General features: G+C 41.7%; 2 protein-coding genes across 2 annotated transcripts; both read left to right on the forward strand.

Annotated features, from left to right (window-relative positions):
- Positions 1-3,755: 3,755 nt before the first annotated feature.
- On the forward strand, positions 3,756-8,180 carry LOC311114216 (NLR family CARD domain-containing protein 3-like; the record flags this gene model as incomplete). Its single annotated transcript, XM_084189483.1, has 5 exons — positions 3,756-3,780; positions 3,888-4,116; positions 4,524-6,315; positions 6,563-6,736; positions 7,946-8,180. Exons 2-5 carry the CDS (start codon positions 3,906-3,908, stop codon positions 8,178-8,180), a joined length of 2,412 nt encoding a protein of 803 aa, XP_084045609.1. The 5' UTR covers positions 3,756-3,780; positions 3,888-3,905.
- Positions 8,181-11,284: 3,104 nt separating this feature from the next.
- LOC311114217 (stonustoxin subunit beta-like) lies at positions 11,285-12,473 on the forward strand (the record flags this gene model as incomplete). Its single annotated transcript, XM_084189484.1, has 2 exons — positions 11,285-11,404; positions 11,950-12,473. Exons 1-2 carry the CDS (start codon positions 11,326-11,328, stop codon positions 12,471-12,473), a joined length of 603 nt encoding a protein of 200 aa, XP_084045610.1. The 5' UTR covers positions 11,285-11,325.
- Between the last annotated feature and the right edge of the window lie 122 nt (positions 12,474-12,595).

A 12,595-nucleotide genomic window follows, 5' to 3' on the forward strand; every position in this document is an offset into this window, starting at 1 on the left:
ACGGAGTTCGATACAGTGTTGAGACGCCAAAGTTTATTGTTTAATTTGCTTTTTGCTTAATGGTCAGTGACAGTATGAGTGTAGCCAATCCTTTTCACTCGCTATCCTTGTTTCATTTTGTGCTTCACCGGATTTGTCATCATCCTCGAGACAGGGCCAGACGAACGACCTGCTAGTTAGCCAAGCTAGTCGGTACAGCTAGATAAGCTAGCTACTCTACCAGCAGCATCCTAGTTATCCTAGCTACCACTACATCAACTTTTGAAAATTATTTTTGGGGCCATTTTTTTCAATGATTTTTCCTGATAAAAACTAGATCATTGCATCCGCCATGGAGCCCAGTTACATAATATTACCTTCTGTCCCTGGTTATGAAGTAATCACGAAACAACAGGCCTTATTTTAGGTCATTTTTCACCCTACCAGCTCCTATTAGTGCTATTGAGCTCCGTGACACCGACTCGCATTCAGAACTTTCTATTCCCAGCCCAAAGCCCATCAAACATTAAACATTTTCTGGTCATGGTTTACCATATTTGTTTTAAGAAAAAAGTGTACAATCTAAACAAAATGCATGTCCCTGTCCTCTTTTTCAAGATGTGGCCGATTTAAATTGCCAGAATATTATTTATTAAGAAATAACAATTTTTCTTTGATGATTTGTTGTTTCTAAATGGCTGCTGGGTAATTTGATATGCATAGAAATCTTTGTTCGTAGGCATCAAATTGAGCGAATGCTGTGCAGGTTCACTGAGTTGCAAACCAAATGGGTATAATGGGGTGATTGTTGTCTAATTGGGTGGTCTAGGTAATTGATTTGTAGATCTGACACAGTTGCTACCTCAGATTATGAGCCTAGCAGGTGTCGTGAATGAGGTATGTAGTACCCACATACGGCCACAGGGAGGAGCAAGACAGATATAGCCCCTTCTGTTTTTTTTGCCTTAAAATCAATCAATCAATCAAATGTATTTTTAAAGCCCTTTTTACCTCAGCATAAACTCTAACCATATGTATAAACGATTTTAGCCTTAACCCTTAATCCTAATTCTATTTTATCCTTAACCCTAACCCCTAACCCTAGGTATAACCTATTTTAGCCATAACCCTAATTCTAGGGTAGGGTAGCCTAGAACACTTTTAGAAACTATTTTAGTAATAATATTATCTTAGTAAATACAATTATAGTGCGAAATAGCATTTTGAATATTTTGTTAATAAAAAGCTGTCAAGCGTTTTGCTGTTTTATTTTGTTATTAGTTATTTTATGATATGTATTATTGCAAGGCAGAACACTTGATAAATAATCCACATTAGTTTTATTTTTCAAAAGTTGTTTGAACTGGGTGACCTAGTAACCTCTATGTGAAAGTCCAGAAATTGGCGTGGGATAGGTGGGGCAGGTTTGAGACTGATCTAAGGAATTAACAAGAAAAATACACTTTATTTCTCAGCTGCCTCACCAATGTCTGTACGTGAATTAATAACTTTTATTAGCTAAATATTTCCAATAGATGGCAGCATATGACCACGAAGCATCAGTTATAGGCTACAAGCAGCAATATGATTGACATGAAATAGCATGCAACCAAAGACTATATGTCCCATGATTTTCTAAAATGGTCACTCATTACTTTAGTTTCCTATATATCTCGTATTAGGCCTGTGTTGCTTTTGGAAGAGCAATTAAACAGTGACTATAGCAGGTGTTGAACCCTGGGTAAATAATCACTAGTCAGATGCTCCAACCTCAACCCTAGTATACATGCATTAAAAAATATTGGGAGTAAATAACCTCGGAATAGAAAAGACAAGAGTGCGTCTTCCAGCCCGCCAATAAATTACATCATGCAACCCTCGCGGTTAGCAAATGTACCTCAACATGCCCCTCGCTTGTGCTAGAAGGCAGAGTGCTCGCTGCTGGTTGATGAATCTGACAATGAATGTACCAGGAAAATACAATTTTCTCGACCAGAGTTAACTAATTTAATGTTCAGGCTTATTGATAATCGTTATAGTAATCAAGGTTAATTTCAAAATAGGTAATAATAAACATGAATCATCATTATATTACTTCACAGTAATCTGTTAAATGCTTTTTCAGTCGTTCCTCTTGCGTTAGCAGTGTGGAAAGGGACAGTAAAAAGCGTGTGCAGGAGTTTTCCTGTGAGGGGGAGTGGTGGTGTATCCAGGGAGAAAACTAAACTAACCTTCTGAAATGTCATTCATGGTCTTATGCTGCCATCTATTGGAATTATTTAGTAACTGCAGTAGTACTGAATAACGTGTATATCCTTACTAAAGTAGTAATTACTCAGAATTACAAAATATGACATTTTCTAGTTCATTTTACCACTTACAACCATAAAATAACCATGTATAGCATAACAAACAATGAAACTGACATTAACCAAAAACACCATACATTTAGTTAACTATATATATATACTATTTATTGAGATTATCTGCCAAAGTAACACCACTGTAGATAAAGAAGAGCTCTCCAGTAGGTGTACCAAAACTTTCAAAGACCATTTTCTAAAAAATTGAGGTTACAAGTTTATCATCTTTCAAAGCAGAATTACTTTCCCATTGTTCCTCAACTGTAGTGTATGATATACCTTTTTCTAGCTGAGTCTCTACTTTTATCCAATGTAAAAAACACAATTTCAAATTTTGCTACAGAAGATTGAATCGAGCAGGTCGGCAACATTTGACTGTGTAAAACCTAGCAGTACTACTTATTTCTCTGAGAGTGAGGCAGATATATTATTACTGTGTAAAACCTAGCAGTACTACTTATTTCTCTGAGAGTGAGGCAGATATATATTATTACTATGTAAAACATATCAGTACTACTTATTTCTCTGAGAGTGAGGCAGGTATATATTATTACTGTGTAAAACCTAGCAGTACTACTTATTTCTCTGAGAGTGAGGCAGATATATAGCATTTTGCAAAAAAACATGATTATTTGTCTCTCTGAAATGAAACCATCAAGTGATAGATTTCAAAACAAACACATGTCTGTCATTGAACAACCCCATACCATGATTAGATAGTGAAAAAACACAACCATTTATTTAGAAGCTAACATTTCTGAAAATGGATATATAGCGTTTTGGAATGAAACTCTTCTTATGTTTCCCAATCTGAGCTCAGAGTAGATGAGAGATGTAATGTTTGTCTCTGTTGTGTTGAAGTCCAATCAAGCAGGAGAGACCAGCCTCCCCTGTACCCAGCTGTGTGTCCATGAAGAGTGACCAGTCTATGGGTCTTCCTATATTCTTCAAGTCTATGATGGGTCTTCCTATATTCTTTAGAGAGGGAGACTTTTCTACTGAACAAAGGTAAGAAGAACTCATGGGTCATGGTCAGTGAGTTAAACAACACTGTCTCTAGTCATTTCTCCTGTCCCATTTTCCAATTAATTTTTGTTGTTTTCATAATCCATAGGCTAATCCTTTTTTCCATTTTCATAGTCCTAAAACAATATTAAACCAACACTACATTCCCTCCCTGTGTGTGTGTTTGTGTGTGTGTGTGTGTGTGTGTGTGTGTGTGTGTGTGTGTGTGTGTGTGTGTGTGTGTGTGTGTGTGTGTGTGTGTGTGTGTGTGTGTGTGTGTGTGTGTGTGTGTGTGTGTGTGTGTGCACTCCCTGGATGAGGAAATGTAATCTCATGTTTTGTCCACAGAAACCAACAGGAGAGATCAGAGTCAGAGATTCTCAGTGGTCAGTCTTCCCAGAGTCATCAAACAGACCTGGCCTCCATATTCAGTGTATGTGGTCCTGTTATGTACATTTGTTTTTGTTTACCTCAAGTACAGTTGATCTGTCAGTCATTCATTCATGTGTTAATGAGAAAGCATTCATTCTCTTGCTTCAGTTGCTTGAAGAGAATATTATGACATTTGTGAAGAACGAGCTGAAGATGTTCAAGAGGATTCTTAGTCCGGAACTCCCAGAAGGCTTTGAGAGTCAGAAGCAGGATAAGGAAGTGGTGGATGCTGAAGATGAGAAGCAGGAGAGCAGTGCCAGAGAGGGGGCTCTGAAGATCACACTGCACGTCCTGAGGAAAATGAACCAGAAGGAGCTTGCTGACACACTGGAGAAAAGTAAGAGCTGTCTGCCTCATGTTGAATGCTGTTTTAGAACATTTAAAAGCTGTAGCTAAAGTACAGCTAAAGTAGCTGTGTAACTAAATGATATTGTAGCAGCCTTAACACAACACCTAGTGACCTCATCAAGTAGCAGCAGAATGTGTTGTGTTGATTAATTTAGACAGAGAGAAGAGGAGAGAGAGACAGAGAGAGAGATAGACAACATTATTGATACCATCAGTAAAACTGAATAATAATAAGAGAATCAGTCAATCTAGTGTGGAATGCAAACATTTACACATTTATACAGACAGTTAAGAGAATACATGATTACATTATAAACTTTATAACACAGACTTACAATACTGTAGGCATTAAATCAGACGTAATATTAATATCCTCTGTGTTATTTCATTATTCAGAAGAGCATGCTGTGATTTGCCAACGTGAACTCAAATCTAATCTAAAGAAGAAGTTTCAACGTGTATTTGAGGGGTTCGCTAAACAAGGAAACCCAACACTTCTCAATAAGATCTACACAGAGCTCTACATCACAGAGGGAGAAACTGGAGAGGTCAATAATGAACATGAGCTGAGACAGATTGAGACAACAACCAGGAAACAAGCAAGACCAGAGACTGCAATCAAATGTAACGACATCTTCAAACCCTTAACTGGACAAGACAAACTTATCAGAACTGTGCTGACAAAGGGAGTCGCTGGCATTGGAAAAACAGTAACTGTGCAGAAGTTCATTCTGGACTGGGCTGAAGGAAAAGCAAATCAGGATGTCCAATTTGTATTTTCATTCGCTTTTCGGGAGCTGAATTTGATGAAAGAGGAAAAACACACTTTGATTGAACTTCTCAATCACTTCTCAATGGAAACCAAAAAATCAAGAATCTCCAACTACGACAAGTACAAAGTTCTGTTCATCTTTGATGGTCTGGATGAGTGCCGACTGCCCCTAGACTTCCAGAAGAACAAGATCTGTTGTGACGTCACAAATTCAACCTCAGTGGATGTTCTGCTGACAAATCTCATCAAGGGAAATCTGCTTCCCTCTGCTCTCCTCTGGATAACTACCCGACCTGCAGCAGCCGATAAGATCCCTTCAGGGTGTGTTGACCAGGTGACAGAGGTACGAGGGTTCAATGACCCACAGAAGGAGGAGTACTTCAGGAAGAGATTCAGTGATGAGGACCTGGCCAACAGAATCATCTCACACATAAAGACATCAAGGAGCCTCCACATCATGTGCCACATTCCAGTCTTCTGTTGGATTTCTGCAACAGTCCTTGAACACATGTTGAAATATAAGAGAGAAGAGATGCCCAAGACTCTGACTGAGATGTATTCACACCTTGTGGAGTTTCATACCAAACAGAAGAATGAAAAGTATCTTGGGAATGAAGAGACAGGTCCACACTGGAATAAAGAGAGCATTCTGTCACTGGGAAAACTGGCTTTTCAACAGCTTGTGAATGGCAATCTGATTTTCTATGAAGAAGACCTGAAAGAGGCTGGCATTGATATCAATGAAGCCTCCGTGTACTCAGGATTTTGCACACAGCTCTTTAAAGAAGAATGTGGGCGGTACCAGGACAAGGTGTACTGCTTCGTGCATCTGAGCATTCAGGAGTTTCTGGCTGCTGTATATGTGTTCCTCTCATTCATCAACAACAATGAGAATCTAATGTATGAACCTCAATCAACATCCAGCAACTTTTCTGTGAGGATCAGACAGAAGCGTAAAGTTACCTTCTACAAGAGTGCTGTGGATAAAGCCTTACAAAGTGAGACAGGAAACCTGGACCTTTTCCTCCGCTTCCTTCTGGGCCTCTCACTGGAGTCCAATCAGAAGCACTTACGAGGTCTACTGACAAAGACAAGAAGCAGCTCACAGAGCCATGAAGAAACAGTCAAGTACATCAAGGAGAAGATCAGGAAGAATCCCTCCCCAGAGAGGTGCATCAATCTGTTCCACTGTCTGAATGAACTGAATGACCATTCTCTAGTGGAGGAGATCCAAAGCTACCTGAGATCAGGAAGTCTCTCAAAAGAAGAACTCTCACCTGCACAGTGGTCAGCTCTGGTCTTTGTGTTGCTGACTTCAGAAAAGGAGCTGGATGTGTTTGACCTGAAGAAATACTCCAGATCAGAGGAAGGTCTTCTGAGGATGCTGCCAGTGGTCAAAGCCTCCAGAGCTGCTCTGTGAGTACATAAAATGACAGTTAAGAACTAATCATCAGGGAAAAGTATTCAGATTAGAGAATAATATGTATTATGAAATAACATATTGAATCAGTGCATTGATGTTCACATTAGTATAACAATATGACCATACAATTCTAGGAGATGTTGTTTGAGAGAATAAACCAAATGCATCTGCCACTGTCCTTCTACACTACTGGTGTTAAATTAACAGTTTGTTTGTGAAATCATGATGATCTCTTTGCAGGCTGTCAGGCTGTCTAGTCACAGAGGAAGGCTGTGCTTCTGTGGCCTCTGCTCTGAAGTCAAACCCCTCACACCTGAGAGAGCTGGATCTGAGTAACAATGACCTGAAGGATTCAGGAGTGAAGCTGCTCTCTGCTGGACTGGGGAATCCCCACTGTAAACTGGAGACTCTGAGGTCAGTATTCCTGTAGTTGGTCAACAAGTGATAACTGCTCACCAGATCCACATGTATTTACCAGGCACACATAGTCCACACCATATGTGTTTGGACAGTGAAGCTTACAGTTTAAAATGTGGTGCTATGCTCCAGCATTTTGGATTTGAGATAGAATGTTTCACATTAGGCAACAGTATATAATGTCACCATTTATTTGAGGATATTTTCATACAGATCTGTGTTACTGTTTAGAAATGAAATCACTTTATGTATCTAGTTCTCCCATTTGAAAAAGTCGTAATTATTTGGACATATTCACTTATATTGTATTGAAGTAGTCATAAGTTTAATATTTGGTCCCATATTCCTTACCTGCAGTGATTACATCAAGCTTGTGATTCTACAAACTTGTTGAATACATTTGCAGTTTGTTTTAGTTGTGTTTTAGATGATGTTTTTCCCAATAGAAACTGAATGGTGAATAATGTCCTGTCATTTTGGAGTCACTTCACTTGTATTGTCAGTAAGAATAGAAGATGTTTCTGAACACTTCTACATTCCTGTGGATGCTACCATGATTATGAATAATCATGAATTAATCGTGAATGATGATGAATGAGAAAGTTACAGAGGAACAAGGATCATACCCCCTCTGTTATTGGTAATGGTGAGAGATTAGCTGTTTTGTTGTAGCCTCTGTAACTTGCTCATTCATTATTATTCATGATTCATTCATGATTATTCTTAATCATGTCATCATCAGGATTAATTTAGTAGTGTTTAGAAACATGTTATCTACTCACTTAGACAGAAAATTACTCCAGTCATCATCAACCATTCAGTTACTATTGGACAAAATATAACCCAAAACACAACCACAAAAAAACTGCAAATGCAACCAATATTCTCTTCACTGTCAAAATAGATATGGTGTGGACTGTATACTCAATACAATCTAAATCTGATACCTCACTGTCTGTCTTTTGACTGATACTACTTTTTAAACTGCTCTGGTCAGTCTACTCAAATATTTGAAATTTATATTTTTCTCTCTACAAGCAATAGTTTGATAATTTGTCATTTCTAGTCATATACATTCATTTATTAATAGATATGTCAGGTTTCAGGACACTGATATATCTGAATATGTTTAAAAAATATATACTGCCACTATTTTCACCACCAAAGAATAGCAGTGTGGTTTTAATATGATTTTATTCGTTGCAGGCTGTCAGGCTGTCTAGTCACAGAGGAAGGCTGTGCTTCTCTGGTCTCAGCTCTGAAGTCAAACCCCTCACACCTGAGAGAGCTGGACATGAGCTACAATCACCCAGGAGACTCAGGAGTCAGACTGCTCTCTGCTGGACTGGAGGATCCACACTGCAGACTGGAGAAACTCAAGTATGTAGAGGGTTTATGTCAATGTTCATATCAGACATGTTGGAGTTATCAGGCTAGATAAGATAAACATTCTTACCACCACATAGACTAAGTTATATGCTGACTGAGTGTGTGTGTGTGTGTGTGTGTGTCCAGTGTGTGTGTCCAGTGTGTGTGTCCAGTGTGTGTGTGTGTGTGTGTGTGTGTGTGTCCAGTGTGTGTCCAGTGTGTGTGACCAGTGTGTGTGTGTGTGTCCAGTGTGTGTCCATTGTGTGTGTCCAGTGTGTGTGTGCAGTGTGTGTGTCCAGTGTGTGTGTCCAGTGTGTGTGTGTGTGTGTGTGTGTGTGTGTGTGTGTGTGTGTGTGTGTGTGTGTGTGTGTGTGTGTGTGTGTGGGTGTCCAGTGTGTGGACACCCACACACACACACAAACACACACACCCACACACTGGACACACACACACACACACACACTGGACACACACACACACACACACTGGACACACACACACACACTGGACACACACACACACACTGGACACACATACACACTGGACACACACACACACACAAACTCGTACACTGGACACACACACACTGGACACAAACACACACAAATACACGCACTGGACACACACACACTGGACACACACAAACTAGACACACACACACACTGGACACACACACACACACACACACTGGACAAACACACACACACTGCACACACACAAACTGGACACACATACACACTGGACACACACACACACACAAACACGTACACTGGACACACACACACACTGGACACACACACACATAAACTGGACACAAACACACACTGGACACAAACACACACAAACACACACACTGGACACACACACACACACACACACACTCACACACACTGGACACTGGACACACACACACACACACACACTGGACACACACACACACACACACTGGAAACACACACACTGGACACACATACACACTGGACACACACACACACTGGACACACACACACACACAAACACGTACACTGGACACACACACACACACTGGACAAAAACACACACAAACACAAACACTGGACACACACACACAAACTGGACACACACACATACATTGGACACACACACACACCACACACTGGACAGACACACAGACACTGGACACACACACACAAACACACACACACTCTGGACACACACACACACACTGGACACACACACACTGGACACACATACACACTGGACAAACACACACACTGGACACACACACACACTGGACACACATACACACTGGACACACACACACACACACAAACATGTACACTGGACACACACACACATTGGACACAAACACACACACTGGACACACACACACACTGGACACACAAACACACACACACACACTGGACACACACACACACACACACACACACTGGACACACACACACACACTGGACAGACACACAGACACTGGACACACACACATACACACTGGACACACACAAACACACTGGACACACACACACACACAAACTCGTACACTGGACACGCACACACTGGACACAAACACACACAAATACACGCACTGGACACAATCACACTGGACACACACAAACTAGACACACACACACACTGGACACACACACACACACACACTGGACACACACACACACACTGCACACACACACACTGGACACACATACACACTGGACACACACACACACACACAAACACGTACACTGGACACACACACACACTGGACACACACACACATAAACTGGACACACACACACACACACTGGACACAAACACACACAAACACACACACTGGACACACACACACACACACACACACACACACTGGACACAAACACTGGACACACACACACACACACACTGGAAACACACACACTGGACACACATACACACTGGACACACACACACACTGGACACACACACACACTGGACACACACACACACAAACACGTACACTGGACACACAAACAAAAACTGGACACACACACACACACACTGAACACACATACACACTGGACACACACACACACACTGGACACACACACACACTGGACACACATACACACTGGACACACACACACACACACACAAACATGTACACTGGACACACACACACACATTGGACACAAACACACACAAACACACACACTGGACACACACACACATTGGACACACACACACACATTGGACACAAACACACACAAACAAACACACTGGACACACACACACACACACACACTGGACACACACACACACACACACACACACACACACTGGACACACACACACACACTGGACAGACACAAAGACACTGGACACACACACATACACACTGGACACACACACACACAAACACGTACACAGGACACACACACACACTGGACACAAACACACACAAACACACACACTGGACACACACACACACACACACACACACACACACACACACACACACACACACTGGACACAAACACTGGACACACACACACACACACACACACACACACACACTGGACAAACACACAAACACACACCGGAAACACACACACTGTACACACATACACACTGGACACACACACACACACACACACTGGACACACACACACACACTGGACACACATAAACACTGGACACACACACACACAAACACACACACTGGACACACACACACACTGGACACACACACACACACACTGGACACACACACACACACACACACACTGGACACACACACACACACTGGACAGACACACAGACACTGGACACACACACATAAACACTGGACACACACACACACAAACACGTACACTGGACACACACACACACTGGACACAAACACACACAAACACGTACACTGGACACACACACACACTGGACACAAACACACACAAACACGTACACTGGACACACACACACTAGACACACACACACACTGGACACACACAAACACACACAAATTGGACACACACACACACTGCAGACACACACACATTGGACACACACACTCAAACACACACACAATGGACACACAGAGTTATATGCTGACTGTGTGTGTGTGTGTGTGTGTGTGTGTGTGTGTGTGTGTGTGTGTGTGTGTGTGTGTGTTTGTGTGTGTGTGTGTGTGTGTGTGTGTGTGTGTGTGTGTGTGTGTGTTTGTGTGTGTGAGAGTTCAGGTGTATCCCTCAATGACTGTCTGTTCTTCTGCTTACCGCTACAGTGTGGAACATGGTGGAGAGAACACAATGAAACCTGGACTTAGAAAATGTGAGTGTTGACTGCTATGAAGAATATGACTAAGAATAAGTCTTAATTCAAGTGAAGTCAAAGTCAAAGACCACCATCATTACTTACTTGGTCATATTAAATATCAGCTGTAGTTCTACAGAAGCACAAATCAGGGACACCAAAGTTTACAAAGAGTTGCTTTGACAATGTGTGTGTCTTTGTGTGTGTGTGTGTTCAGGATGTGTGTGTGTGTTTTCAGGATGTGTGTGTTTGTGTGTGTGTGTTCAGTGTGTGTGTGTGTGTTCAGGATGTGTGTGTGTGTGTGTGTTCAGGATGTGTGTGTGTGTGTGTGTGTGTTCAGGATGTGTGTGTGTGTGTGTGTGTGTGTGTGTAATTAATGGGAATAAGTGTGTTTTATAATACCATACAGTATAACATATGATCATTCAACAAGTCTCAAGTTACCTTAACTTCTCCTTTTGATACCTAGAAACATCTACATTAAATTAATTAGTGAAAAGTGAGTTAACATTCTAATGTGAATGATGATGATTTCTAATATTGTGTCTGGTTTCATCCATCAGATGTCTGTGATCTCACACTGGACCTAAACACAGTAAACAGACGCCTCTCTCTGTCTGAGGAGAACAGAAAGGTGACATATAGGACAGAGGAGCAGCCGTATCCTGATCACCCAGAGAGATTTGAGGGCTGGGAACAGGTGTTGTGTAGAGAGGGTCTGACTGGGCGCTGTTACTATGAGGTAGAGTGGAGTGGGAGAGGGGCTGATATAGGAGTGGCATATAAAGGAATCAGCAGGAGAGGAAGGGGTAATGACTGTAGGATTGGAGGTTATGACAAGTCCTGGAGTCTGTTCTGCTCTGACAACAGTTACAGAGCCTGGCACAATAATAAGTCCACTACCATAGACATCCCCTCCTCCAGCTCCCACAGAGTAGGAGTGTATCTGGACTGGCCAGCCGGCACTCTGTCCTTCTACAGAGTCTCCTCTGACACACTGACCCACCTGTACACATTCCACGCCACATTCACTGATCCCCTCTATCCAGGGTTTAGGGTCCATGTTGACTCCTCATTGTCCCTGTAAATAATAACCATGGTAACACTGACACACACACAAACACTGGACACACACACTGGACAGACACATACTGGACACACACACTGGACACACACAAACACAGACTGGACACACACACACACACACTC

The sequence above is a fragment of the Coregonus lavaretus genome (genome assembly GCF_964263955.1).
Source record: "Coregonus lavaretus genome assembly, contig: HAP1_SCAFFOLD_612, whole genome shotgun sequence".
In the NCBI taxonomy this organism is placed as follows: domain Eukaryota; kingdom Metazoa; phylum Chordata; class Actinopteri; order Salmoniformes; family Salmonidae; genus Coregonus; species Coregonus lavaretus.